This window comes from Thunnus albacares, chromosome 5, assembly GCF_914725855.1.
Source record: "Thunnus albacares chromosome 5, fThuAlb1.1, whole genome shotgun sequence".
In the NCBI taxonomy this organism is placed as follows: Eukaryota; Metazoa; Chordata; class Actinopteri; order Scombriformes; family Scombridae; genus Thunnus; species Thunnus albacares.
Genome location: NC_058110.1, coordinates 3003504 through 3030578, shown reverse-complemented (window position 1 = coordinate 3030578; position 27075 = coordinate 3003504). Strand labels below are relative to the sequence as shown.

The following is a 27075-nucleotide window of genomic DNA, read 5'->3' as shown; positions in this document are numbered from 1 at the left end:
TGACCAAAACAACTGTTCGCACACTTTTATTTCTTACATTATAATTGTTAAGCTTTTAAATAAAAGGGTTCACTCCAACACAAAAGCGACTGTGAATAAAATAGCGATTAACTGAAATAGGTATTTTTGTAAACGTCCCTCACAGTTCTGCTATCTTATGTTTCAGAACACGGACATGACAAAAGTGATGCGAAAAGGAAAAGACACTTGGCAGAACCGTCTTTTGCGATTCTGTTTCCACACGTCGAACATTCTTTGACACGCAGCTAAATTAAGCTTGACCATACATCCATGAGCTTGACAGTTAGCCTGCCACGGAGCAGGCTAGTTCTGCAGTATAAGTTGCCATGGTTATTGAGCGGGCAATCATAGAAGCCACAGTAATGGAACGGAACTCTCACTTAAATTAGCGAGACTTATCGAAATAAGCCAGGCTTTTCCTTTATCCAGCTTGATGGAATACCCCTCTGGGGTGTCTATATGCTTCTATTCCCCATTCACCACTATTACAAATACCCCAGTAAAGGCCTGAAAGCTCGCCAACGTTAGCAAGGATATAACGACACTGTGCCTTCAGAATAAATTCGTGAAACTGGACGAGAAGGACCAGTGTATGGTTCTTTAGTTTGGGAAATAAACTCAAGATCCACTTATTAGCTTTTTTCCCCAAAACTTTTAACCGCATCTCACAGCCTTCCTCGGAGGACAAACAGTAGTTTGACAAAAAAGTCAAGGTTCACTTAGTAGCATTTTTCCCGGAGCTTTCTACTGCATCTCACGTTCATCGTGGCAACTAGGCAAATTCCATCCACTTGCTACCACCAAAGCTTCAGAAAAACGTTTGGAAGTGAACCTTGGGATCATCCTATCTCTTTTTGTTAAACTTCACGCTGATCAATCCCAATTTTATTTTAACAATATAAATGGTAAGATTTTAAAATTAATGCAGTGCAGCAAACACATTTTGCAACAGAAAAACAAACAGTTTAATCTTCCTCACTTCAAATAGCAGTACTTTGCGAGTCTTTAATTGTGAAGGTTTTTGCAGGAAGTCGCCTGGCTTGGCCATCAGTTGAACGCACTAAGAAGATTGTAATGTCTGCGGCTCATATGAAGAAAAGGCCGAAACAGAGTTTGGATATGAACCAGCCGCTAACTGTGCGTATGCTCGTGTAACGGGGAGGGTTAAATATCTGTCAGTGTTAAGCGGCGGACTGGCTCCTCGTCGTTTTGGGGGAAGGACTGTAAGTACATGAAAGCGTTGTTTGGAGCCGTTGAACAAAGAGCTTTTCCCCTCTATTGTTAACCAGCGGAGCGCCTGTTTTCTAACTGATCCAAAGGTGGTTTCGGACTGTAAAAGTAAGCTAACTCCTCTGAACTTTTCCTGGCTTTAAAAAGGGGAATGGAAACATGGGCTTTAATGCTGTGCAGTTTAATTCATTCACACTCCGCTAACAAATCCTTGTAACCACCGTGAAAGCTAAACTGTTTTGATACAAAGCTAACTAACGTTATAAGTCTGCGCAACATTCATATTAGCAGAAAAGGTATTAAATGGATTTCGTGTCCATGACCTCCATTTAAATTCAACTTGTGCAATTTAGACGGAAACATGTAAACTGGGAGTTTGAATTTAACTTTCTTACTAACGTTGTTATAAGTTATAATTCTTTAAAGCCAGCCAACTAGCCGATACGTTATTTCGCTAACAGTCATGTGTACGGCGGTTGCTGCAATCAGTTGTTTCATACTAATGGTTTATTATGAAGCCGGTGGGTTTCAACAACAACAACAACAACAACAACACAAATGTCTACGTTAATCCAACAGACTGCTTCTGTGTGGAGTCAAGCCAGACTGCGTTCTGAAACTCTACGTATCTTATATCACAGCAAAAGATAAGTCATAAAATATGACCCAAAACGGATTCTGAGACATTGGGAGCCACTCTCAGTATCGGCTCCTATCAAAATCGCTTTTAGAAAAGAACCCCTTTGCTCACAAACGTTACGCCACATCTCTGTCAGTTAGTGAGCGAGTTAACCGATTACCAAAGTAAACATTAAATCAAAAATGTGGCTTTAATGGATTATATCTAATGCCAAATTCAAAATGGGTTCTTCAGGAATCAAAATAACACTAACACTGTCAAGCAAAATGTTAGTAACACTGTGTGCTCTTGCCAAAACATTGAGGAACATTAAACTGCCACATTCTTTGTGTATCTGAACAATAGTAATTGGGGTTCAGGTCCACATGGCCAGCATATGTTGAGCTTACCATGCTGCTTTTGTTGACAGGTGAGGGGTGCCCTGTTCTCCAGCCATGACCTCTGGGAATGGGAGCACTGACAGCAGCCAACACAATGGAGAGAGCAAACCAGCCCAGGCTGTAGTTGGGTCCCACATCCTTACCCATCTGATAGAGGGCTTCGTTATCCAGGAGGGTGCCAAGCCTTTCCCTGTGAGTGCTACTGCTCCGCACCTGTCTGTCTGTAAAGTCACTAATACACACACAGAGAATATGATTATTATGTGACAGGAACAGTAATGAAAGACTTGAGTCAACTGACTTTAATGGCAGGTAACTGAAAAACATCTCTGGCCATTTTGACTTTTGACAAGTAATGGTTGACCAGGAGCAAAAACTTTTTTTTTCTCCAACCTGTCTGATTGGCTGACTGCTTGTGTTTCTTGTCTCTGTCGTATCTCGTATGTCTCTTTCATCATATTCCCAGATCTAAGCCACTAACTTTAAGAGTGAAGTGCCATTATTACAAATAAAAATAATGGCCAAAATTGTTGAAAATGTGACCAAAGTTGTTAGAAACCATTAGTATCATTTAATTTTTGGTAAAGTAGATGAAGCATATAACAGTATTTCACCTGCAAAAAACCATAGACTTGTGTACCTTTTTGACTACGTCCATTAATTTCAGGCACTAAGCAGCCACAGGAACTAAAAGTCCCTTTTTCCCAATCCATGACATCATGACAGACTGTTAACCTTTGCAGTCACATTTACCCAAGTACAACAGAGGCAAAGCAGGACGATTTGTTTCTGTTTGCTGCTCCGAAACTCTCAGCTCCAGTGCTGAATCTTAGCAAAGTCAGCTAAGCTACTTTTGAACCTGATGTTGTACAACCTTCTCTTCAATCCAGTGTGATTGACTATTCAGCTGTCAGGAGCCAATCAGGAGAGACGCTCTGTCGCTCTAGGATTTTATACATCACATAGCAGATGATGAACAGCAGCGTTATAGGATTGGTTCATAATTATTCAAGTCTGTCTTAAAACAACAATCAGGAGCCCAAATGAACACTGTAACAAGGTTCTCTTGCCATATCATTCCTCCTGTTCGCACTGACCATTAGAAGATCCCTTTGTTATGCTGGTAACATTTTGCTGCTAGAGCAAAAATAAAAAAAAGTCACAAAAGAAAACAAAACGTTCCACAATCAATCATCTGTAAGGTGGTCAGTCCGAGCTGTCTTAAATCTGTCTTTTCTCATCTTTATGTTCCAATAGAATGAAACACGTTTAATATTATCAGAAGTTTTCAGCTCTCTCCAGCACCAAACAGGAAGCAGCAAACTGGGTAGTTACTAAGGTAATGGCAGAAAAAACTCCTCAAATACTGTCACGCACACACACGATAGACAGTGAATTAACGGTTCATCTCTCATTCCCACGTTCTTCTCCCACTAAAATAGCGCAGCTACCCAAAGGAGGCTGGTAGCGAGTTGAGATAAAAAAAAATCAAAAATGTATTGTTTGTACACAAATACAGTTTATCTTTATGGATTATATTGATGCTGAATTGACAAGAAGACAGTCAACATATGACGCCTTTTATCTTGTGTTTGGAGAGTCATGTGTTTTTGCAGACACAGAAGGAGTTGTTTATGTCATATTTCTTAAAGGGAGTTTGGTGTAATATTCCCCTGGAGAGTTCAGGGAGCTTCAGTTTAATTCAAACTGCTAATACGTATATTTTTTTAACGTTTTGTCACCACTACAGAATGTCCAGGTAACTGCTAAAGTATGATAAGGTCGTCTGACTGCCATTAGTTATTGGTTTGATTAATGGTCTACAGTCTACCAGTATGTGTTTGTATTGATTGCTGATGGCGGCAGCTTATTGTACTCAGTTTCTAGCGGCAGTATGCAATGAATGATTGCCCTATGCGTGCATGTTTTTAAACTACTTCCCTAATTAAACATGATGTGCTTGATAAAACTTTAAAGCTCAGCATTCTTGTTGCCCTTTAGCTTCCCTTTTTTATAAGTCACATTATCATTTATTCACCCATAAAAAGTGAATATTTCTCTGTATAATATGACCTCCTCTTTCTGTCAGCTGATGTGTGTCTGCGGTGTATTTACTGGTTTTTCGCACATGATTTCAGGCCAGTTGGAGAAGTTAAACCTGTGACCTTCTGCCTCTGTATTATTATCTCAAAATGAATCTAGTTATAGTCTTGCAAATAGTGACCTTGTGGCCCCAGTCTTTGCAAAATCTTATAGTCTGTTACTGAACTCAGTCAATTATGACACATCATCTTTAGATGTGAGAGGGTGTCAGACTTAAGTCTTTTCAAAGTCTTCTAGTGTATGGTAGGCATAATACAACACCGTGCTGACTCACCCAGGAAGTAGCCTACTCCCCACGACAACCCTGTTGTTCCACAGGAAACACTGATAATGCACTTACAATGCAAATGATAGGGGACAAAATCCAGTCATCTCTCTGTGCAAAAATGTATTAAAAAGTTTATCTGAAGCTAATATGAAGCGGTTTCACCTGCCATAATAACGTTTTTTTTTTTCTGTCTGCAGGTGGAACGTCCGTCTTTCTCAATTGAGAGCCTCAGGAGACACACAGACTCAAAGATGGACAGTCTCTCACCAAAGGGTAAAGTTTTTCAGACCAGTAGCAGAGCTTCATTATTAGCTGTTCCCAATAATGGTGCACATGACTAGCTCACATTTCTCTTGTCTATGTAAGAATGTACAAATGTAAATGATATAAACAAATTTTATTATACAAAAATGATCAAGATGTATCACAGCATCATTTCAGATTGCATAATAATGTTGTTAGAGTGAAGGCTGGCAGCTTAAACTGCATTCTGAAGTGTTTCAGAGAGACTTGAACTCTCTACACAGGATCTGTGGTCTGAGCTGTGACGTGGTAAAGTGGGTCACAGAGCACAGAGGCAGTCATAGATTTGTCATAGGCATAAGTTTGTGATAGGATCAATCCATCCACCAATCCATTTCCCAGCACTTCTCCAGGTCACCATGGCAGCAGGCTGAGCAAGGTGTCCCAGATATCCTCCCGCTAAGCCCTATCCTGGGGGAACCTGAGGTATTCCCAGGCCTGATGGGATATATAATCCCTCCAGTGTGTTGTGGGTGTACCGTGGGGTCCCTTCCCAGTTGGATGTGCCTTGAATGTGTCTAAAGGGAGAAGAATCCTGACCAGATGCTCCTTTATCTACTTTTAAAACAAAGGAGTAGTGGTTCTACCCCCCAGCTCATTCTGAATGTCTGAGCTCCCCCTGTCACTAAAGGCTCCAAACAAACTTTTTCATGTGACATGTCGTCTGACCATTAGGGTGCACACTTTCAGAAAGTCTCTTCTTGAATGATTCATGGCGTTGCACGTGGTTGTAGTTGTGTGAAGAATGAAAAAGGAGAGCTTGAGAGAGCAGTTCAAACCCCGCCTACTTTTACACTTCCACATACCTGTCCACAACAATTTATGAAGGGTGCAAAAGTTGTGGAAGGCAGCCTTTGTATCTGCGATTTCATCATGAGATCATGATCACAGGCGAGTCAGTAAACCAACAGCTCACCACGACAGTCCTGTCGCTACAGGTGGCACTATGAATGACTGACAGACTGGATATTGCGTGTAGGGCTGCAACTAACGATTATTTTCATCATCAGTCAATCTGTCAATTATTTTCTCAATTAATAGATTAGTTGTTTGGTCTATAAAGTGTCAGAAATGGTCAAGCATGTTGATAATTGTTTCCCTAAGCCTAAGATGTAACCTCAAATGTCTTATTTTGTCCACAACCCAAAGGTATTCAGTTTACTGTCATAGAGGACTAAAGAAGCCAGAAAATATTTACATTTGAGAAGCTGGAATCAGAGAATTTTAGCCTTTTTTTCTTAAAAAATGACTCAAAACAATTTATCAATTATCAATATCATTGGCGATTCCTTTAAACTAATCAATTAATCAACTAATCCTTGCAGCTCTAATTGTGTGCCATGTCTTGCAGAAGTTAGTCCTTGTTCCTACATAGATGTTGGTAACGGTAGCTCTGGTGTTTGCCTGTGTCTGGCTGACTGTGTGTTATCCATGAACTCCGCCCTCAGAGTTAAAGGCCCAGCAGGAGCCCATGCTGACCTGTGAGCTGTGTGGCAGGGTGGACTTCGCCTACGTCTTCAAAAGGTCAAAGAGGTTCTGTTCTACAGTGTGTGCCAAACGGTAAGACATGAGGGTCTGCTCATTTTCTTTATTTCCACAGTTTGCCCTGTACTGGAAATATCTCCATATGTCATCATCAGCCCTGTGAGTGGTGCAGCACAAGAACACATGTAGAATACAGATATTTAGGAAATATGTGTAGTAGCTGTGTGCAGATGTGGCAGTGTCATTATCCTTGTGTGTGTCTGAAGAAACACTGACAGGATGTTGTATTCCTGTCCGCCCACCTGTCTATGTGATGGAGAGTCATGGAGTATTGAGTGAGGCAAGTCAACAAAGTGTCAACACTAAGGGGATTTTTGCTAATGAGATGCAAGCTTTCAACACCTTCTCATGTAAGAATACGAAAATATAAGTCCATATACAGCAAACACACGAGGCATGACAAATCTATGGTTTGGTGCATTATGTACAATATGGAGCTTGTATTGTTCTACTGCTGGTTAAAATGAACAATCATGAAAATAAACCAGCTAAGATTCATTATGAGGCTGTGCTCTTTATGTCTGAGTTTTAGCTAACCATGTTAACTCTTTTTGTAGCTACAATGTGGGATGTACAAAGAGAATGGGTCTCTTCCCAAACCGCAAAACCACCCTGGAGAACATGAAGAAACAAAGAGCACTGAACAGAAACCACAAAAATTCCCATTTAGAGTCTAAAAGGAAGGTGAGATTGCATTCAGCTTGTGATTTTTCATTTGTAATGTTATTTTGTGCAACATTTCCTCACCTGAATAACTGTCCTCTCTTATAAATCAGACCAATATGTCTTCTTATTTTACAGGTCATTTAATTTTGTATTAATTACCTGGAAATTTAGAGAGTAAGAGTAATTTGCACGAATTTAATGGTTAATTTCCAGGACATTTTACAGAAAGGGTGGTGCACTTTGGTACAAATTATAAGAAAAACCGAAGAAGTGTTAAATTGGTTTAGGTGGTAAGTACAGCGTAGCCACACGCACAAAACATGCCCGTCTCGTACACACCACACAGACAGCGTAGCCACACACACACACAACATATACGTTGCACACACAGCAGTGGCTGTGGCACAGACAGTACAGCCATATACACACCTTGTTGTGTGTGTCCTTCAGCATGAATGAAGAAGACACAAAGCTCACCATTTGTAATACCTCAAGTCCAAAATAAGCCGTAAAGGGACAACCTTAGAAACATTTGGAACACTTAACTTAATCAGACACTTAAAAAACCATCACTGTGGTGAACATGCCCAATTTCATGAAGAAAAATGTAAGTTATTTAAATATTTAATGAACATACAATTGAATTTCAATATTCCATTAAAGAATAGTTACAAAAATGTTTGTGTATGCTGTCAATTAGAAACAAAGGAAATATATAAAGAAAGAAAGAAAATCTTTCTTTCTTATTAAATTCTTATAAAGAAAGAAAATTGGAATCACCAAAAATTGGAATCGACAGCTCAGACTTCAATCGGTGCATCTCTACCGTTGTCACATATGAACTCCGTCCAGAGGATCAGGTCCAGACATTTTCCTGAGTTGCCCTTTCACACATGTAGCACACAGCAGGAGACTGTCTGTGCCAAACACGTGCTCACCTACTGGATATACTCCATTTGGTTTAGGCAAATGCAGAAGACAGGACATGACGCAAAAAGTATGCTGCGGTTGTTATTCAGCATTTTTAAGCTTTTCATCAGAAATAAAACTGCTTTTATTTTACGAGAAATCACAGGAAGTCATCTCTCCCATTAGCACTAGCTTCACAGTGGAGCATTCAGGTCCAGTCAAAACAATGCAACTTAGCTGGCCTGCTGTGTTTATCCAGTGCCAGTCACACGTGTAAAATAGCAGCTTTAATTTTTTGTTCTGCTTGTTCAACAGTTGTTTGATAAATTGCTCATATCATCTCCCTTACTGCTGTATTTTGTTGCACTTCTGGCGGCGGGTAGTTGTTGCCCACTCACTCACTGTGAATTCTCCGGAGAATTCACTGCTATATTCTCACATGGATTCAATCGGACATTACATGGACTTTGTACTAGAGAGCTGGATGGGTAAAGCCTATTTAATGTCCAGTCCGGATGATTTGGACATTTGCATTCGCACATACAGCTCCTCCAGGTAATGTCCAGAAAATTTCAGGGTTGCAGTGCATGTGTGCAAGGGGCTATAGATAAGCACTCTGAATGTCAATATAGTTATAATTAGTAATATGGTCTCTCTCAGATAGGCTTAACATTAATATCTTCAGGTTTTCATTTAACAGTCACACTCTCACCTGGGGGGATACGAGCCTGGTCTGACTTGTTCCCCTGGTGATGGGCTTTATAGCTGCATCATTACCTTGGATACTATGTAGCCTAATATTATAATTTGAAATGGTGTTAGAGTGAAGAGAGAGAGACTTGAGCTCTCTACACAGGATCTGTGGTCTGAGCTGTGACGTGGTAAAGTGGGTCACAGAGCACAGAGGCAGTCATAGATTTGTCATAGGCATAGGTTTGTGATAGGATCAATCCATCCACCAATCCATTTCCCAGCACTTCTCCAGGTCACCATGGCAGCAGGCTGAGCAAGGTGGCCCAGATATCCTCCTGCTAAGCCCTATCCTAGGGGAACCTGAGGTGTTCCCAGGCCTGATGGGATATATTATGAAATATAAAATAAAAGAACGCAAATATGTACACCTTAAAACTATCAAATAAAGGTAAAATTACTCATAAAATTATATTCTATAGGACAAGATTTTGCTATTATGACATATGGTAAACATTTAAAGCTCAAATTATGCTTTTACTGCAACATGCAAACAGATGCATAAAACTATGTACTTTGTACATGAAACCTCAAGTAGACTCAGAATTAGTAAAAAGGTGTGAATAACTCATGTAGATGTACATTTTCAAATGCACTTTTAATAATATCAAAACACTCGTAGTGATAACATATGTTAAAACACTTTTGATTCAAAACCTTTTTTTAAACTACTTTGACCTGGGGCTCATATTTGTATGGAAAAAAAGGACTCAATGTCCATGTTGAGGCCACACAAATCTATCAACTGCCTTTATCATGTGACTCTGGTGTGACAAACCACTTGGTTCAACTTGGGCCTCACGTGCTACTGGGTTTGGGGATGCTTGTGGGTCAACAGGTTCTGATGCTATGGCTCTAAGAGTAGAATTAATTTCTCCATTGGCTCGGCTCGGCTCATAGGAGTTTGAGTTTTGTGGGTCTCTGCTATCTCTCTCCTCCCTCTGAAAATTCCCATCCTCCTCCTCCACTTCAACTCCTCCTTGGAGCTACCCGCAGTGGATCTGTAGTTGCCATGTCACCATTTTGCATGATCCATTCCCTTGTGCAAGATTCGGCATCTCCTGGTTATAGAATATTACTTGGAGGTGTTTGGTCATCAGATGATCCACCAGAGGACACAACATTCTCTTGTTCCATATCTAGAGGCAGTGAGGTAGCAGGCATGATGAGGTTTTAGTGAATCATTTTCTCTTCATCACTGCTGACCTTCTTTAAGTGGTACACAAGGAGCTTGTGATCCTTCCAAGTGAACTCATACGGGTCAGATTCCCATCGGCTTCTTTTTCCCTCGTCTTATTGTCATGAATATGCAATTGCCTACAGACACAGGAGAACCTTTGACTGCTGTTTTTGATATGATTGCTGTCTGGTTGCGTGTTGTTAGGCAACTTTCATTGATTCTCTCAGGTCATGTTTCAGCTTAGTGACACAGGCATCATAGTCGACCACTCTCTCATCTCTCAGAGCAGATCCAAACCTGACATCCACTGGTAAATGGGGAATCCTTCCGAACATGAGATAGAAGGCTGTATAACTTGTTGTCTCATGGCTGGCACAATTGTTTTTCTCATGAGGGGGCAAAGCTTGTAGTATACTTCAAATGCTGGAATGCATGAGCAAGGCATGTGAAATGATCTGTAACCACAAGGACATCCACAGAGCAGTTGTTTGAGTTCTCAGCACTCTAAAAGTTTATGCACACCAACTCAAGTTGAGTATGAGTATGGATGGACTCAAGGGGGGCTCTGGATTCAGGTTCTGGAGATTTGCTCACCGTTTACACCTTGTCACCTACTCCTTCACTTCCTGCTACTGGCCAATCCAATAAAACCGCTGACATGCCAACTAAAGGATGCAACTCTGGCCTTGATGTCCTTCATCGTCATGGATGCCCTTGAGCAATAATGGTCTCAGTCCTGGTGGGACAACAAGCTGGTGGACCTTATGGCCTGAGAACAGGTCATTGGTAACCCTGTACAGAAGACCGTTTACCAACTTAAGCTTTTCCCATTGCCTCAGTCTCAGTGCCTCAAGTCTAAGAACCTGAGCATTCTCATGGCTCCTCTCCCGCCTGGACAGGCACTGCTTTCACTGAACATAATACATGGCTCTGGATATTGTAGTCTACTCTTCCTCCTATTGTTGGAGTCCTATATGCAAGAGAGCTGGGAGTGTTCTCTGTGAATGCAGGGAGTAAATATTGCCAACTACCTCTATAGTAGCCACAGTGTGAACAGGGCTCCCATACACTATGAGCGGAAAGGAGGGCTGCAACAGTGTTGGTGTTGACATTACAAGATTTTTCCCTCGGTGTTTAATGTTCTGAGGATAGGGCCAGAGTGTTCACAGTCAGATGGAATGCATCCTGGACATCATTGGGCTGAACCTCCTTCATCTTGTTGACAAGAGACTGGTAGGGCTCTTGGATAATTCGCGTGGTAAAACTGCCCTTAATAAAGGGATTCTGCTGAGGGGGTCAAGGATGACATTCTGCACGCCTGGGACATATTTGATATCAAAGTCAAAAGGGGCTTATTTGGACAAGTACTGCTACTCACTAGCATCCAGGTTAGGCTTGCATTAGCTAAGGTTAGCATTAACTAACAAAATGAAGGGCTTGTTCAAATCTGGGTGAACAAACATCAAAGTGTCTAAGACAGCCTGTTTCAGAGACTAGAGGGCTTCCTGGCATTCTGTAGTCCAGTCAGCAGGAGACATCTTATGCCATTTTGGGAGCTGGAAAGAGGCTTGGACTTGGGCTCAGATGTCAGCTTGTACAGTGGCCTTACTAGGGTAGAGAAGACTTCAATGAAGTGGTTTTGGTAGTTGAACATGCCCAGAGCTTCTGAGGAGAGGGAGTACATCCATCCTCTATCAAGAGGTCCTTCTTTGTAAGGTTTGCTATGACCTCAACCTTCTCTGAATCTGTAGACACACCATTCTCAGTGATTATATGGCCCAACTTGAGTTTCCATCTCAAAAGCAAGTTTGAGGCCATGGTTCTGCAGGTGACCGAAAACTGGAGGTCAGATCCATGTAGCTAAAGAAATTGTTACCTCCGAGAGCAGCCAGGGCATCAGACTGGTGAGGCAGAGGGAAAGCATCCTTAAAGGTACATTTAGCTCCCTAAAATTGGTGCACACTGAAAGGTCTTCATTCTTCTTCCAAACTAACACCAGGGGAGATGACCACTCACTGAAGGACTTCCTGATGATACCCTTTTCCTCCATCTCATCGAGAACCACCTTGAGCTTGTGGTAGTCTGCTGGAGAGACTCTTCTATAGGGGAGATGGAAGGGCCACTCATTCTTGAGATGGATACGATGAACAAAATCCTTTGCTTCTCCACAGTCAAGCTTATCCCTGGAAAACAATCCATTATATTTGGCAACCAGAGCATTGACCTTATCTTTCCATGGCTCACTCACTTCACAGGAGTTAAGATCCAGCCGTGCCTGTTCAAGCTCCAAGAGCATGGGACCAGTGTCCTCCACAGACTGATGGTTCACTCTAATGTTACCATAGACTTCTTGTGGGGTCTCCTAAGGAATGCTACCAGCACAGGTTGATGGGTCAAGGTCTTCCAGGGTGATACAGGGGACACACATCTGCCAGCTTTGAGTTACACTGCAAAGTAAGTGGCTCATCCAAGGGGTTCAGGACCCTGACCAGGACCCAGCCATCATCCCAAAGAGGCACCACAGCTCTGCCAACAATCACATTTTGGTTGAGGGTTCTTGATGTTGGAGGCTCCATGATAACTGCAGTGCTAATGGAGAGGTTGGACTGCATAGGGAGTTTGCCCCGTAGTATGTGCTCTGTGCAAGGCTGCAGTATTACAGACTTCTTTTAGCTTCACTGTGCCTGTCTTGTCTGAAATATGGTGGCCCCAGTCTATGTGTATAAACGTGTTGCTGCCGTATTTGTGCCTTTAGATGACGTTATTTTGAGTGTCGATGGAGCACCTACAGTATCTACAAAGCTTTTTTGGGGGCTTTATACCGCTTTAAGGTGTGTAGCTATCATCTGTGAAGTGTAGTAAAAAATATTTTTGAGGGGAGTTTTGTGTGACAGGTTAGTGCAGTTTATCACAACAGAACAGCAGAACAGTGGATAATGTATTTCTCAGTGGTTACAGATAAGTGTTGATGTGACTATTATTAGCAGGAGGATTGAGCCGTTATAATGGCAGGCAGGCTGAGCTTCAGTAACATCAATGTGCTGGCTCCCACTGTCCAGATGGGAACTAGGCGGTGCCTGCCATTGCTCGCTGGCTGTCTGGGGCGAATGAACACAAATAATCTGCGGCCAAACTTGTGTCAATTACACACACACACAAAAAAACAAATGCTCCTGTGGTCAAACTTAAGCGAGTAACGCAAGGCGAAGATTCACTTCGCAATTGGTGTGAAGACAACATAAAAATCAACACTTACATAGCAACTAATTTTAGAAAAAACCTAATTTGCTTATATCATTTGACACACAACACTACACACTGAAAACTTTTCCAAATTTTATCTAATTCAGAGTAATTCATTAAGATCTTTCTAATTTTTTTACATTCTTGTTTTAACTTTTTTTTCTTATATTTTGTACCTAATTGCACCTCTCTCTGTACAATGTCCTAAAATATCTGCAATTTACTCTGAAAATTTCCAGGAAATTACTTTAAAATTAAGAACTGTTACTGTCTTTTATCTGACATAATATCTTTTCAGTCATTTCTACATTAGATCGTATCAAATTTAGTTTTCTCTTCAGCATGTGTATTGTATGGAAAACCCACTGACTCTCAGCTTGCTCCCTCTGTGCAGAAGCCTGCTATTGTTGCTCTGTCCTCTGGTCACTCGGTCCACCCTGCACAGGGAGAATCCAGTCAGTGTTCAGACTTGTCCGGCTACAAGAGACCCCCATCCCCTCTGTTGGCTGGCCAGCGGGTTCCTGTGGTGCAAGGCTCTGAGCTGCCCCTACTGCCCCACAGCTTCCTGCCCAGTGACCCTGGTCAGTGGAACGTGGAGGATGTCTACGTGTTCATCTGCTCTTTGCCAGGTGGGCGCTACTGCAACTGTCACTGTGTTACATCTGTTCACATTCAACATGTTAAAGTATTTTCACTGGCACCTCTGTCTTTGATAGTGACAGTGTAGAGGTGAAGAGATATGATGGAAGAGGGAGGAGGGATGCAATGCAACAAAGGTCCTGAGCCAGACTCAAACCTGGGACACTGCCATTACATGTTCATTGTAGAGCTGCAACAGTTAGTCGATTAATCGATTAGTTGATGAACAGAAGATTCATCAACTGTTTTGATGATTAATTGTTTGTCATTTTTCAAGCAAAAATACCAAACATTTGATGTTTCCAGTTTCCCAAATGTGATGATTTGCTGTTCTACTTTATCATATTTGACAGTAAATTGAACATCTTAAAATTTTAAACTGTTAGAACAAGCAAATCGAAGACATCACTCTATGAAATTGTGAATGCCATGTTTTCACAAATTTTAAAAAATTTGTAACATTTCACAGACTAAATAATTATTCGATGAATCGAGAAAATGATCGGCAGATTATCTGATCATGACAGTACTTGTTACATTGTCTTGAACTGTGGAAACATTAAAGACCCTGAAAACATCTTTTCTAAGCCAGCTTCTCACTATAAGTGATGAATACACAATTTGTGCCAAATTTATAAAAGTTAAGGTTATTTGCCATGAGGGATTTCTGGGATTGTGTTTTTCTCTGAGCTCATCTCACTGGTTTGAAGTGGGTGGGACTTGGAAGAGAGATGATGTCACATATTTACATGCACCAATTAGAATTTTGCGACATTTGAATCCAAACGTGATGACAGATGTGGGGGTGTTTGCTGATGTTTCCAGGCCACTGTCAATCAAATCTCATCAGACTACACCCACAATTAGCTGAGTTTTTTTCAACTCCTAAAAGAGTACTTGACTGATGGCTCTGCACATGGGATTTGTTGTACAGAATATCACCAGTCTTATCCTTTTTAACAATATTGTTGAAGTTCTCAAATATGTAATCAAAACAATTGTTAGTTGTAGAACTACAGATAGAGGTGCACCGATACTGATATCGGCTATCACTCCCATACTGACTCAAATAGCTGGATTGGGTATTGGTGGCATTGGGCCGATCTTATTGTCTTATTTATTTATTGGGACCAAATACAGTGTTAAACACAAATGTTACCTTTTGGTGTACTGTACCAGAGTTATCTTATAGCTAATTTTCATCTGCAGTCCCTTTGGCAGGTCACAATTAAAAAATATAACAGCACAATAACAAACAGTACAAAGCAAAAAACACACAGGGCACATAATACAAAATACAAAGCTACACACATTAGCACATCACATACACCCACAATGTCAACTAGAAATTAATAATGTAAGCTTGTCAAATTAAAAGCAAGATTATTTATGTTCATGAGAAGACAATGAGATGAAATTTAGAGTCGGTGTTACAGAGCTGAGTAGTTTTTAGCAGATTTTTTTAATTTGGTTTTGAACAAACTCATGGAGCTACAGTTCTTCATATCATCAGGTAGGGCATTCCACTGAGTTGTGGCTTTCACAGAGAAAGCTGACTGTAGAAATGCAGTGCGATGAAATGGTATGGTACAATCTCGTACAGAGGACATTCTGGAAGATCTAATGGAACTTACTTACTACACACAAAGTCACATAGTGGAGGAGGCCAAACCATTTAAAATTTTATAAACAAGGCACAAATTTGAAAATAATCTAAAATTTTCAAAGCTCAGTAAATTGTATTTCTCTAGTACTCTACAGTGATGGAAATGCATTGGCTTTTTGTCCAGAGTTTTTAGAGTTTGTTTGTAGAAGGACTCAAGAGGTCTTATGGCTGTTTCTCCAGCCTGCCCCCAACATGTGATGCAATAAGACATACGGGAAAGAATCATAGCATGCATAAATATCTTCTAATATGTCAGTTTCTAATATGTCTAAAATTTGCCCAGTTGTACTTGGTTTTAACTGTTTTTTAACATGTTTCTTAATGTTCAAATTTTGATCTAGTGTCACACCAAGATATTTAAAATCGGTGACTATGTCAATCCTTTCACCTTTGATGAGAATATCAGTGTTAGGAGGTCATACCATGGTTTTAGAGAAAAATATACCTTTTGTCTTGTTTACATATAGACTAAGACATCATTGATGAAGCCATTGTGTGATAATTTCCAACACAATTGTTATGTTAGCAGCTGCTAACTCAGCTGTTTTTGCATGTGTTTACACAACAGTGTCATCTGCATACATTTGCAGTTCTACATCATGACACTGTTGAGGGAGATCATTAATATATAGGCTAAATAATAGAGGACCTAACACTGACCCTTGTGGAACACCCACTCTGCACTTCATGTAACTGGACAGTGTGTCACCAACTTTAACACATTGTATCCTATTAGATAAATACGAAAACATCCATACCAGTACTCTAGATAGGAAGTTAAATTTAGAGAGTTTCAATATTAAAATATCATGATTGACTGTGTCGAATGCTTTATGTAGATCTAAAAATACAGCACCAACTACTCCTTTATCAAGTCTTGATATAATTTGCTCTATTAAGTCCAAGGTAGTAGTTTCAGTGGAATGATTTGTTCTTAAGCCAAATTGCATAGGATGTAGACCAAAATTGCTCGTTTTAAGAAATATTGTCAGTTGTTCAATGACAACTTTCTCAGCAACGTTTGAGAGTACTGGCAGTATACTTATTGGTCTGTAGTTACTGGCTTCAAGGCGGTCTCCAGATGTAAAAATATGCATGACAATGGTACATTTCCAGTCATCAGGAAAGGAGTTGTATTTAAAGTTGGAGTTAAAATATCTTTGTGTGATTTAACAAATATGGATAGAGATTTATACTCCCAGTTCCCATTAAAATCACCCATAAGTAATAATTCTTTGTTGAGATTGCACTCTTTCAAGACTTCTGTGAGTTGACCATAGAAAGTGTCATCAGCAGAAGGGGGCCTATAGACACCTATGATGTAAAAAGACATTTGTTGGGACAAGATTATTTTTATCTCAACATATTCTAACATGTTACCCGCATTGTAAACCACACATTCACATTTTATGTCGTTTCTCACATAAAAAGCACCCTTCCTCCTCTTCCATCAGGTCTGTCTCTTCTTAATCAGTGGTATGCGGGCACCGTGAACATACTCGCTGGAGTTGTTTGTTTCAACCATGTTTCAGTCAGACACAGAAAGTCCAGATTTGAGTTAGCTGATTACTCTTTGCAGTAATGCTTCTGATGTTAAAATGTCCACCAAATAGCCCCCTCGGTTTCAGCTTCAGATCCCATGAGACTTTGGCATGATTGACATTTTGGAAGGTTTTGAATAACCTCTGCCTCCTCACTGCAGGGTTTCGACACACAGTGGTGTCAGCAGCAGATTTTGTGAGAGAGACACTGGACCTATCAAGGTCTCCACAGGCGAAAAGTTATTCATTGAGACATCATGAGTCTGTAAAGGGGGAAGTCTGGCTCAGAAAGTTGCTGGTCATTCATCACCGGCACCGAAGGAGTCCCAGACATACTCGGGCGCAAATCAGCACCAAAGTTCAGCAGCGCTCCAGGGGTCATTGGTCCAGGATTTAGCTGAACATCTCCGGAGAGCAGGAGCAGCATGAAGAGGAGACCTGCTACTCTCCAAAACAGGGTGGCAGATGACCGGTCCACTGGATCGGTGTTTTCCCTCTAGTACCTGTGCTCATCCATGCCGCAGGACAGAGGAATAAATTGCAAAATATCCTAGTGAATTGTGATTTCTTCAGCTGGCCATGAGCCAGCGTTTGTCCCAAGCCCAATTGGTAGGAGTGTGTGGTGGCCCAGCTGTTTTCAATCAGTGTTGATTGCTCTGGCCAGACAGACGCATACAAGCAATACAGCAGTTAGTACCAAGAGTAGTCCGAAAAGCACTCCATGAAACACAGCCCAGGTGTTTTTGCTGATGAAAAACTGCTTTGAACTTGACGCAGTTTTTGACAGGCATGCTCTGTGGTACAATAAATGGTCTTGCGGGACAGTCCTAGGCAGCAATCCCATCCAGGATCCCAGAAGGGTAGAAGCTCTTCTTAAGCCCCTCAGCACTGGCCCGGTGCATCCGGAACGTCCTCTCGACCACACCCGGGAGAAAAGGCCGCCATCCGGGCAGTTGGGATCCCCAGAAGATCCATGTGGCCAGGACCGCAGCCAGTGTTTAATCCCTCCATGTTTACCCTGATGTTTCCTTCAATGTTGAGATGGATGTGGAGGTGGTCTTGCTTGTCCATGTGGTCAGGGTTGCCGCGGGTATTTATCCTCCACCTTTTCCTCGATGCTTGTCTGGGATCAGACACCATTATTTTTAATAAATAACAATTCAGTTAATCTGTGTCTATGTATTTATTTGTTACATTTAAGTAGTTAAGTTAGGAAAGCAATGTGTAAGTCAAGCCTGATTTTGTCTTACACATAAAAGAATGACCCCAGTCTCTTCCGCACAGTGAGGCATACAGGTTATTAATTAAACACTGGTATCGGATCAGTACTCGGTATCGGCTGATACCCAAAGCCCAGGTATCGATATTGGTATGGGGACTGAAAAAGTCAGATTTGTGCATCCCTACCTACAGAGGCATATTTGCACTTGGCTGTCAATGTGTCAAGTTAAATGTTGTGGTTTTTCAACATCTCTGCTTGCAAAGTACAGTCTGTTCTTGGCTTGTAAGCTACAATTAACCTCAAGTTGTGTTTTTCTTCCTTTTCTTTGCTTTACTAAAGAATGAATTTATAAAAAACAAGATAGGATAACCAAGATCCTTGGCATGTGTCTGAGTACTTAAATTTAGATAAAGACGAACAATAACATCATATTTAATAAATCAAAATAAAATAGCATAAATTTGTCTTCTATTTAAATTAAAGGGTAGAGCCGTCATGTTATATTAATTTGAACAGTTTACATGCCATGAATACATTTCAGGGATTTATAGTACAACTGGAATTCATTATAAAAAGCATTAATAGTGGCTGGGGCTTTCATGGCTCTGTCTATATAATAATTTGACATTATGAGAATTGTGTTAATAAGCAGATTTTCCAATTTCTTGTTCTTCTCCTGTCCATACATTACATCTACATGTAATATGAGTTCATATTTAATCATCTGTCCCTCCCGTTGTAGGAAATAATGGATTAATCCTGGAAGGCTATTGATGTAGCACTTTTCTCCTTATGAAAGTAACACAGCAATTATTCAGCCAATGAGAATTTGGTCGGACAAGAGCATAAAGACCAACTAATCGACCAGCAGACTACAACCCTACAAATGTGAATATTTTCTGGTTTCTTTAGTCCTCTATAACAGTAAACTGAATATCTTTGGGTTGTGGACTTAGGACAAATAAGATATTTGAGGATGTCACCTTGGGCTCTGTGAAACAGTGATCGACATTTTTCACTATTTTCTGACATTTTATGGACCAAATAACTATTGAATTAATCAAGAGAATAATCAACAGATGAATCGACTATTAAAATAATAGTTAGTTGCAGTCTTAAAAAAATAAGTTCTTTATCTTGGTCCTTTGGCAGGATCCAACACAGGTTTGTTACATTGTGTGGGTAAGTTCCTTTCAGTAATAAAACATTACAATGACTTGAAGATAAAGAAAAACAAATACGATACAGATTAAACAAATACTGTACCAACAATGTATTTAAAAAATGTGGTGCCAAATTCTTCATGGTGATCATCATGAGACATCAGGCCAGTGGTGAGCAGAGCTGTGGTGATCCTCACTGTTGACTGTCTGCCGCAGGGTGTCTGGAAATCGCTGAGGAGTTCCGCTCTCAGGAGATCGATGGACAGGCCCTGCTGCTGCTGAAGGAGGACCATCTCATGGGAACCATGAATATCAAACTGGGCCCTGCACTCAAGATCTTTGCCCAGATAAGCATGCTGAAAGACTCGTAGCCCAGCTCAGCCCTCACACACACACACAGCTCTCAAAGGCAGCTCCATGACTGGACAAAAAGTATGTGCTGGGGATCCCATGCGTTGAGTTCAGGTAACAAGCCAGAATTGTTTGATGGATGTTTTGTCACGGCCTGCTCAACACAAGGACATCAGCTGTGACTGTTGGACTCACCTTTTACACTGAAATGTTCACTCTGGTAAACTTCAGGAAAGCCTTACCCCATAGTTTGAGAAGAATGCTGTTAATGTAGGATGTGTTTCATTGGCAACGTATCTTTATGTTCATAAAGCTTGGGTTTCTGCATGGGAGGTTTGCTGTTAAACATTTTTGGAAAACATACCTGCTTGATTAGGGGATCAGTGTCATCTCTATGCCATCTCTTTTAACTTGGGACATTTCAGTCACTGAGCGGCTCATGAAATTTGTTACAGGGAGAATGTTGAAAACAGGATATTATTGGATCTTCTTAGCAACTTAAAATGTGGAGATAAATAAATCAAAGTCAGTACAAATCATGTGAAATCAAAGATGCTAAACAAAGGATAAGGAAGGAATATAAAGAGGGGAAACTGTATAAATCAGCTGTATTGTTGCTGTAAATATATCTTCCAGTTGATGGAGCGAAAAAGAAATCGTGTGCCATCTTTGATTGTACATGGTTTGTTTTAATTTAATGTAATAGACTTTTCTTGAAGATATTTCTTGATGAGTGAGTTTATTCTTGGAAATAGAAATAGTAGTCGATAAAGTAATCTTTACTCGAGGTCTACTTAGTAGTTTTTTTCAGAGCCTTTTCAACAACATCCCATGGTCTGCATTAGTGAATGAAGTTTACTTTTTTTGTACTTTGAGGGGGTTGTGTGTGAGAGAGAGAGAATTTTAGGAGCCACTTAGTGACTGAAATGTTCGAGTTGTAAATGCAAGAACATAATGTGAAGTATGTCCAGAATGTGTGTCTACACAAAGACTGGAAGCGGGAGGAAACTGCTGTCCTAACTCCATTAACAGTTGAGAAGAAAGCCATCCAACAACTCAAAAGCTGTTCTATGCATTAACATTGTGGTTTGCAAATGAAGTAGAGCTTCAACAATTAGTCAATTAATGGATTAGTTGCCAACTATTGAACTAAACGCCAATTATTTTGGTAATCAATAAATCGTTTTGAGTCATCTTATAAGAAAAAAAGTCCAACCTCTCTGATTCCAGCTTCTAAAATGTGAATATTTTCTGCTTTCTTTAGTCCTCTATGACAGTAAACTGAATATCTTGGGGTTTGGGCTGTTGGTTGGGACAAAACAAAAAAACAATATTTGAAGACATCAGCTTGGACTTTTGGGAAACGATGATCAACATTATTCACCATTTTCTGACACTTTATGGACCAAACAACTAATCCATTAATCCAGAAAATAATCAATAATGAAAATAATCATTAGTTGCAGCCCTAAATTGAGGCCATTTATTGACCAACAGCCACTAATGAGATCCAGCACACTGTGTAAACAACAGAGTAGCTTCCCCCTGCGTCCTGTCTTTGTGTTAAGCTGGGCCTATCTCTCTACTGGACAAACAGAGATGAAGCCTGACTTCACTCCTGACTCTGGTAACACACAACACAAGCTTTTTTCCCTAAATATCAGAAAATGCCTTGATTTAATGGTTCGTTTTTATATTTAAAAAAATAATATAAAATTTAAGAACCATTGGCTTAAAAACAAAGATTGATCATTTTGTGTATGTGTTAGACATAATAGCATTGATTAGAAACACACTGACCCAACAAACGTCATGCAGTAAAAAAAAAAAAAAAAAAAAAAAAAAGTTTGCCTGAGGCTGATTTATACTTCTGTGTCTTTCCGTGTCTGTTTAGGGGCTAGACATGACAACACCTACACGATGTAATGTTTGTTGATTCAACTCTTCCATCATGTGTGAATGGTCTGTTAAGATGTCTTGCTACATTTTATTAGAAAGTGATTCAGTTATGTCAGTTTCATCCACTACTCAGTACCTGCTTAGGCCACTTGTACTTTAGTTTGTTAATAATGGACCATACTGGTACAGCTCTTTATCAGAAAAAGTGAATTGAAATGAATGCAAAACAGGAATTTTCTCATACACTCATGCTGCCATTCAGTGTTGCAGTATTATTGATCAGGTAGACTATATGCACACAGGAAATGACTGCCATAAGTGCCTATGGTGAAATGTTGACACAGAAGTATAATTCAGGCTTCAAAAACTGAAAAGTGAGTTAGGTGTGGATAGTTTGTCATTTCAGTACACTTTTACCAAAGTAAAGTGAATGTCAATGCTGTCACTAGAAATTTGTTAAAGCTAAGGTACCCATTTTTAACCACAGTAATGATGTACTGGTTTTTTACTACAGATGGTGGAAAAGTTGTTTTCCAAAATATATTCTATTTAAAAAAAAAAAAAAACAAAACTGAGACACCCACTCTAAATAACATCAAATCTTAAAGCAGCTGTATTCCAAAACGTTCATTTTGTGGACTGACCTGGCAGTAATTTACCAGTCAACACTCAAAGACAGTTTATAATCTGCTTTACAGTCCTGTTGTGATGTCATTTATAGTATCTAATTTTGGAAAGTGGTTTCTTCAGTGGCAGTTGAAATGCAAAGTCGATTGGTTCATGGCTGAACAAATCTTCACAAGAGACAGAATGCATCCTGAAAAGCATCTGTGTCGTGGTAATGACTGATGGTTAGTGGTAGACACTGTTTCTGTTACTGGAACATTTTTGTCTGTCAAAGAATTTTTTTTTTTTTTTTTTTTTTTTTGAAGAATAAAACCATTACATTAATTTTATTGACTGCATAAGATCATTTGTGATCATGATTAAGTGTTATACTGTATTTGTCCATCCTGTAAGTGCATACATTGGGTTTATCAGACAAAACCAGACCGATGAGAACTGTGAGACTGAACCAAAACAGTAAAGTTGTGGGCCTTAAAACCAAGACGATGTGCTAAAAGTGGTTAAAAAGCTGCAGAGTTGGTGGTAGTTCTCTGGGTTTGTCACGATGCATGACTGTTTTCGTATCACACATTTGATCCACTGTTTTATAAAAATATAAATGAGTGTAGCTTTAAATTGATCATTTTTAATTGGTTATAATAACAGTGTAAAGTCGAATAATTCCAGTGGTACATCCCAGACACTCAAATGACATTTCCTCACATATTGCCACTCTAAACCCAGAAATATATTGAACAAATTGTCAGACTGCATCATTTCAGATGTTGTGATTTATTCTCCCCAGTTTAAGACAAAGTTGTTTTTTTAGCTTCAATTTTACATGATCACAAACCATTCAAGTACATTTCAATCTGATGATGGCTATTGCCAAGAGCTCAATAAATTAACTTCTTCATTTAGGCATACTCAGTAGTTCACATCAAGTAAAGCGATCCCACAAAACCCTACAAACTAAAGAAAATAAAAAAGCTGAACAGTCTTCCAAAGTTCTGACATGATCATTTCCTCTGACATAAGTTTTTAAGACATTTGTACCTTACAAAATACGTTGCATAATCAAATCATCTTGATCTGTCAGAATAATTGTTTATAATAATTGTTTGTTTTTTGTCTGAGAGTCAAGAGGAAATATGACTCTATACATAGAATGGCTGCCATTAATAATTGTCATTTGTGTTATATATAAATTAACTTGTGTTCAAGTTGTACATGTAGAAAATAAGCATGTGATATCTTATGGGTTAAACCTTTGAATCATGTCACACTCCTGCCCCAATCTGTGATGTCACAGCAGGTGTTTTCAACAGGCTGCCAAGGACTAAATACCTCTTGTGACATCAGTTATTAGGGTGTGGCCAGAAGTGCATCATGTTTGATTGTGTTATGTCCTAGAGAGCAGAGCAGTTTAACTAGTGATTCAGTACTGAATAGCACTTTGAAGAAATACAGATTTTACAATTTGGTGTTATTTTTGTAGCTCTGCCTATTAATTATGAGTTACAATAACATTATACACATCAAAATAATTGTTGTGACCTGGGAACGAATTAACATCCCCGAGATGATCAGACAGGTTTCCCTTTTAAAAACATGGCCAACTGAGCAACAGCTTCAAGACCCTCCCGAAGAGAGAAGAATTACAAGGCTATTTTTACTTGGAAGGTTAGTGATGAGTGAAGCAATAGTAGAAGTATTATATGATAGCTCAGAGAACAAGAAAAAAAAGCTTCAACAGGACAAAAAAATTGGAGAGCCTCATAGGAAAAGCTTAACAATACACTGGAACTGGTGCTGAAGATACAGATACTGGATAAATGAAAGGAAAACCTGAATAAGTTAGCGAAGAACTGCTAAAGCTCTCACAGCCACCAGATCTCAACCCAACTCAACACCTATGGAAGATTTTAGAGAGACATATTACACCCGAAATATACCAGGCACGGATGTGGGGTGACACGTCTGCTGCAGCATGGCCACAGCAGAGCCATAGCAGAGCACATCCATTATAACAACTGAGGTTGCTACACTGACCACAGAAGCCACGCCCACAGCTGTACAAGTACTGTTTAAAAATGATCAAAATAAATACCTCATTGTACCAGAGGCAATGTGATGTAGAAGTGCAACCTTGTGGGTTTTTTTTTTCATTGCACATTAAAATAAATCAATCAAATCAATGTGTATGCATGATCCTATAGTTAAAATGATCTAGTTAATTGAGTAGCAGTCAATATAGCCTATGCTTCCGAACCCTGCATGATCACTTGGCAAAACACAATGGCTGGCACACAAAAAAGAGTTGGTGTAGCACGTGAAAGAATCCTGCTCTCCCCAACCTATGTGACGCGTCGTGTCCGTGCCTGATGTATTTCAGACGTTAGATGGCACTCCATCATCAAAATGAGGGAATATCTTTTGGAAAAATGAATGAAAGAAATTTCTTTTTTTTCACTACCACCCAGGAACACATCAGAATCTCCCTTTCAGATGACAGAATTAGAGGGTGGTAAATACAGCGATTTTCATGACTTTCAAAAGCTTAGAATCACAAATCTTTTTTTCACTCATCACTCGTCATGTGATTGACTGCAACAACATGAATGTCTTTGAGGAGAATTTCTGAAAGTGTGTGCCGTCCATCAGTCTCCATTTCTAAGATTCATCATGTGGGCAGCACGATGGCTCAGTGGCTAGCACTGTTGCCTCACAGCAAGAAGGTTCAAAGGGTTCAATACCCGGCTGGGGAAGTTGTGTGGGGTTTACATGTTCTCTCCGTGTTTGCGTGGGTTTCCTCCTACCATCAAAAACATGTAGGGTAGGTTAATTCTCCTGTCAGCGCCCCTGACCAAAGGCACTGGCTTAAAACTGGACTTGGTCCCCGGGTGCTGCACAGTCGCTGCCCACTGCTCCTAATACTTAAAATGGGTTAAATGCAGAGATCGACTTTCACTGTACAATTGTATGTGTGATAAAGTAAGTAAGTCTCGTTCCTCTCTATGGTAGCAGGCTTTTCACCCCATCTTTGAGTGTGGCTATGACACTATAAACACGTCTCTTTAGACATTGCTGGACGATGCTTCATACAAACTAGTTTGTTTAAAGCATCCTGAAACCTCACACTAAACGGACTGAAAGCAACACATCCACAGCGCCAACATTCTCTGAGATTGTCTCAGTTAGCCTATCAGAATAATCTGAAAGATGCTAGAATCACATTAAAAAAAATCTACACATAAGAGCTTCAAACTATCTTAGACCAAATCTAAGACCATCTAACTGAGCCTTTTTCAGCCAATTAGAGGTTGCAGCTCCAAGCCATGAATGCAATGTATCAAAGCTGATATGAGTCCTTAGAAAGTTGAACTAATAAGTTCTTCCACTTCACCTTTGGAAATTTGAAAAATGTTATTGTGTCTACCCATGCTGCCCTGCAGATGACCCCTTTCATAGGACAGTGTGTCCATGTAGCAGAAGACGTGCATACAGTTTAAGGTTTTGGTTGGTAAAAAGATGTATAGGCACTGAGATTAAGCCATCTGGAAGTTTGCTTGTTTTTTTTAGATATTTTGGTTACATTATGAAGTGTTTTTCTCACCATTAACATGGTGGCTTTACACTATGCTAGCTATGCCATGTGGGTCCACCACTTTGGTGCCCACTGAAATATCCCAACAACTATTGGAGGGACCACTATGAAAGTTTGTTCAGACATTCATTGTGCTAATTAGTAAATGTTAGCTTGCAAAGATGCTAAACTAAGATGGTCAGCATGGCAAACACAGGTTAACATTGTCACTTCGAGTACATTAGCATGCTGAAGTACAGCTGCCACACCTGCTAAGTCTTGTTTTGGTAGGTTGGGGTTAGACTGAGATATTTTGGTTAACGTTACAGTTTACAGTGTAGTTTTGATTACTGGGGATTTGGGGGTCCCATAACAAAATCAGGTTGTGTATCTCTGAGGTTATCCTGAGTATTATCTGGGGGTGAGGTTAGATGAGGGTTTGTTCACAGTTTCACTGGCTTTAAGGGAAAACAAATCACTCAGGTTGAGCCAACACTGTTCATAATGCATGTACATGTAAGAACTTCCAGAGTTTCTAGTAAGATTAGATTCAAAATGTAGCCAGTTTAATGAGACTTCTGCCACATGTTGAAATAGGCTGGATGTTCAAATGCTTCCTTAAAATGCTGTTCAAATGTTGGTTTTAGAACAGAAATGATTGGTCAATAAATCAAATAGTTGCTCGACAGGAAATATACCTGCAACAACTTTGATAATCAACCAATTGTTTAAGTCATTTTTGAAAGGATAGTCTTAGGTATAATCATTTCTCCTGTTCATACTGGTTGTAAACCAAAGATTCCCTTCAAATGTCCTTTCAGTTTAAGTGATGGGGGCCAAAATCCAGTGTCCACACAGTCATTTTGTACAAAAATGCATTTAAACGTTTATCTGAAGCTTATATGAGGCTTCAGCAGTCTGAGTTACTCATATCAAGTGGATATCTGACACATTTACAGTCTTTTTAGTATCATATTCCCTTTTTGTGTCTCCTCATACAGTGTTTGCCTGTTGAGCTGCGGTGAAATTATAGTAACAGAAAGAGGAACTTTGGTACTAAAAATATTGTAGACGTTGAAAGATATCTACTTGATTTGACTCATTTGGACGACTGAAGCTTCATATTAGCTTCAGATAAACTTTTAAATACATTTTTGCACAGAA

At 39.9% G+C, this 27075-nt stretch overlaps 1 protein-coding gene across 5 annotated transcripts; it reads left to right on the top strand.

The window, feature by feature from the left end:
* The first annotated feature begins 1041 nt into the window (after positions 1-1041).
* On the top strand, positions 1042-26604 carry LOC122983197 (polyhomeotic-like protein 2). 5 transcript variants are annotated; one of them, XM_044352968.1, is made up of 7 exons: positions 1042-1244; positions 2301-2463; positions 4840-4915; positions 6394-6505; positions 7048-7174; positions 13633-13867; positions 17246-18252. In XM_044352968.1, exons 2-7 carry the CDS (start codon positions 2326-2328, stop codon positions 17479-17481), a joined length of 924 nt encoding a protein of 307 aa, XP_044208903.1. In that variant the 5' UTR covers positions 1042-1244; positions 2301-2325; the 3' UTR covers positions 17482-18252. The 5 variants fall into 5 exon arrangements, with proteins under 5 accessions (XP_044208903.1, XP_044208904.1, XP_044208907.1 ...); XM_044352969.1 differs by having other exon boundaries at positions 1044-1158; XM_044352972.1 differs by lacking the exon at positions 17246-18252 and adding an exon at positions 13955-15118 and having other exon boundaries at positions 1044-1244.
* The last annotated feature ends 471 nt before the right edge of the window (positions 26605-27075 follow it).

Bases quoted from the DNA above. Each gene is read 5' to 3' on its own strand.
- LOC122983197 (XM_044352968.1), top strand. From the start codon at position 2,326: ATGACCTCTGGGAATGGGAGCACTGACAGCAGCCAACACAATGGAGAG. The intron at 2,464-4,839 runs GTGAGTGCTACT...TTCTGTCTGCAG, and splicing joins AGGGTGCCAAGCCTTTCCCT to GTGGAACGTCCGTCTTTCTC. The intron at 6,506-7,047 runs GTAAGACATGAG...CTCTTTTTGTAG, and splicing joins TCTACAGTGTGTGCCAAACG to CTACAATGTGGGATGTACAA.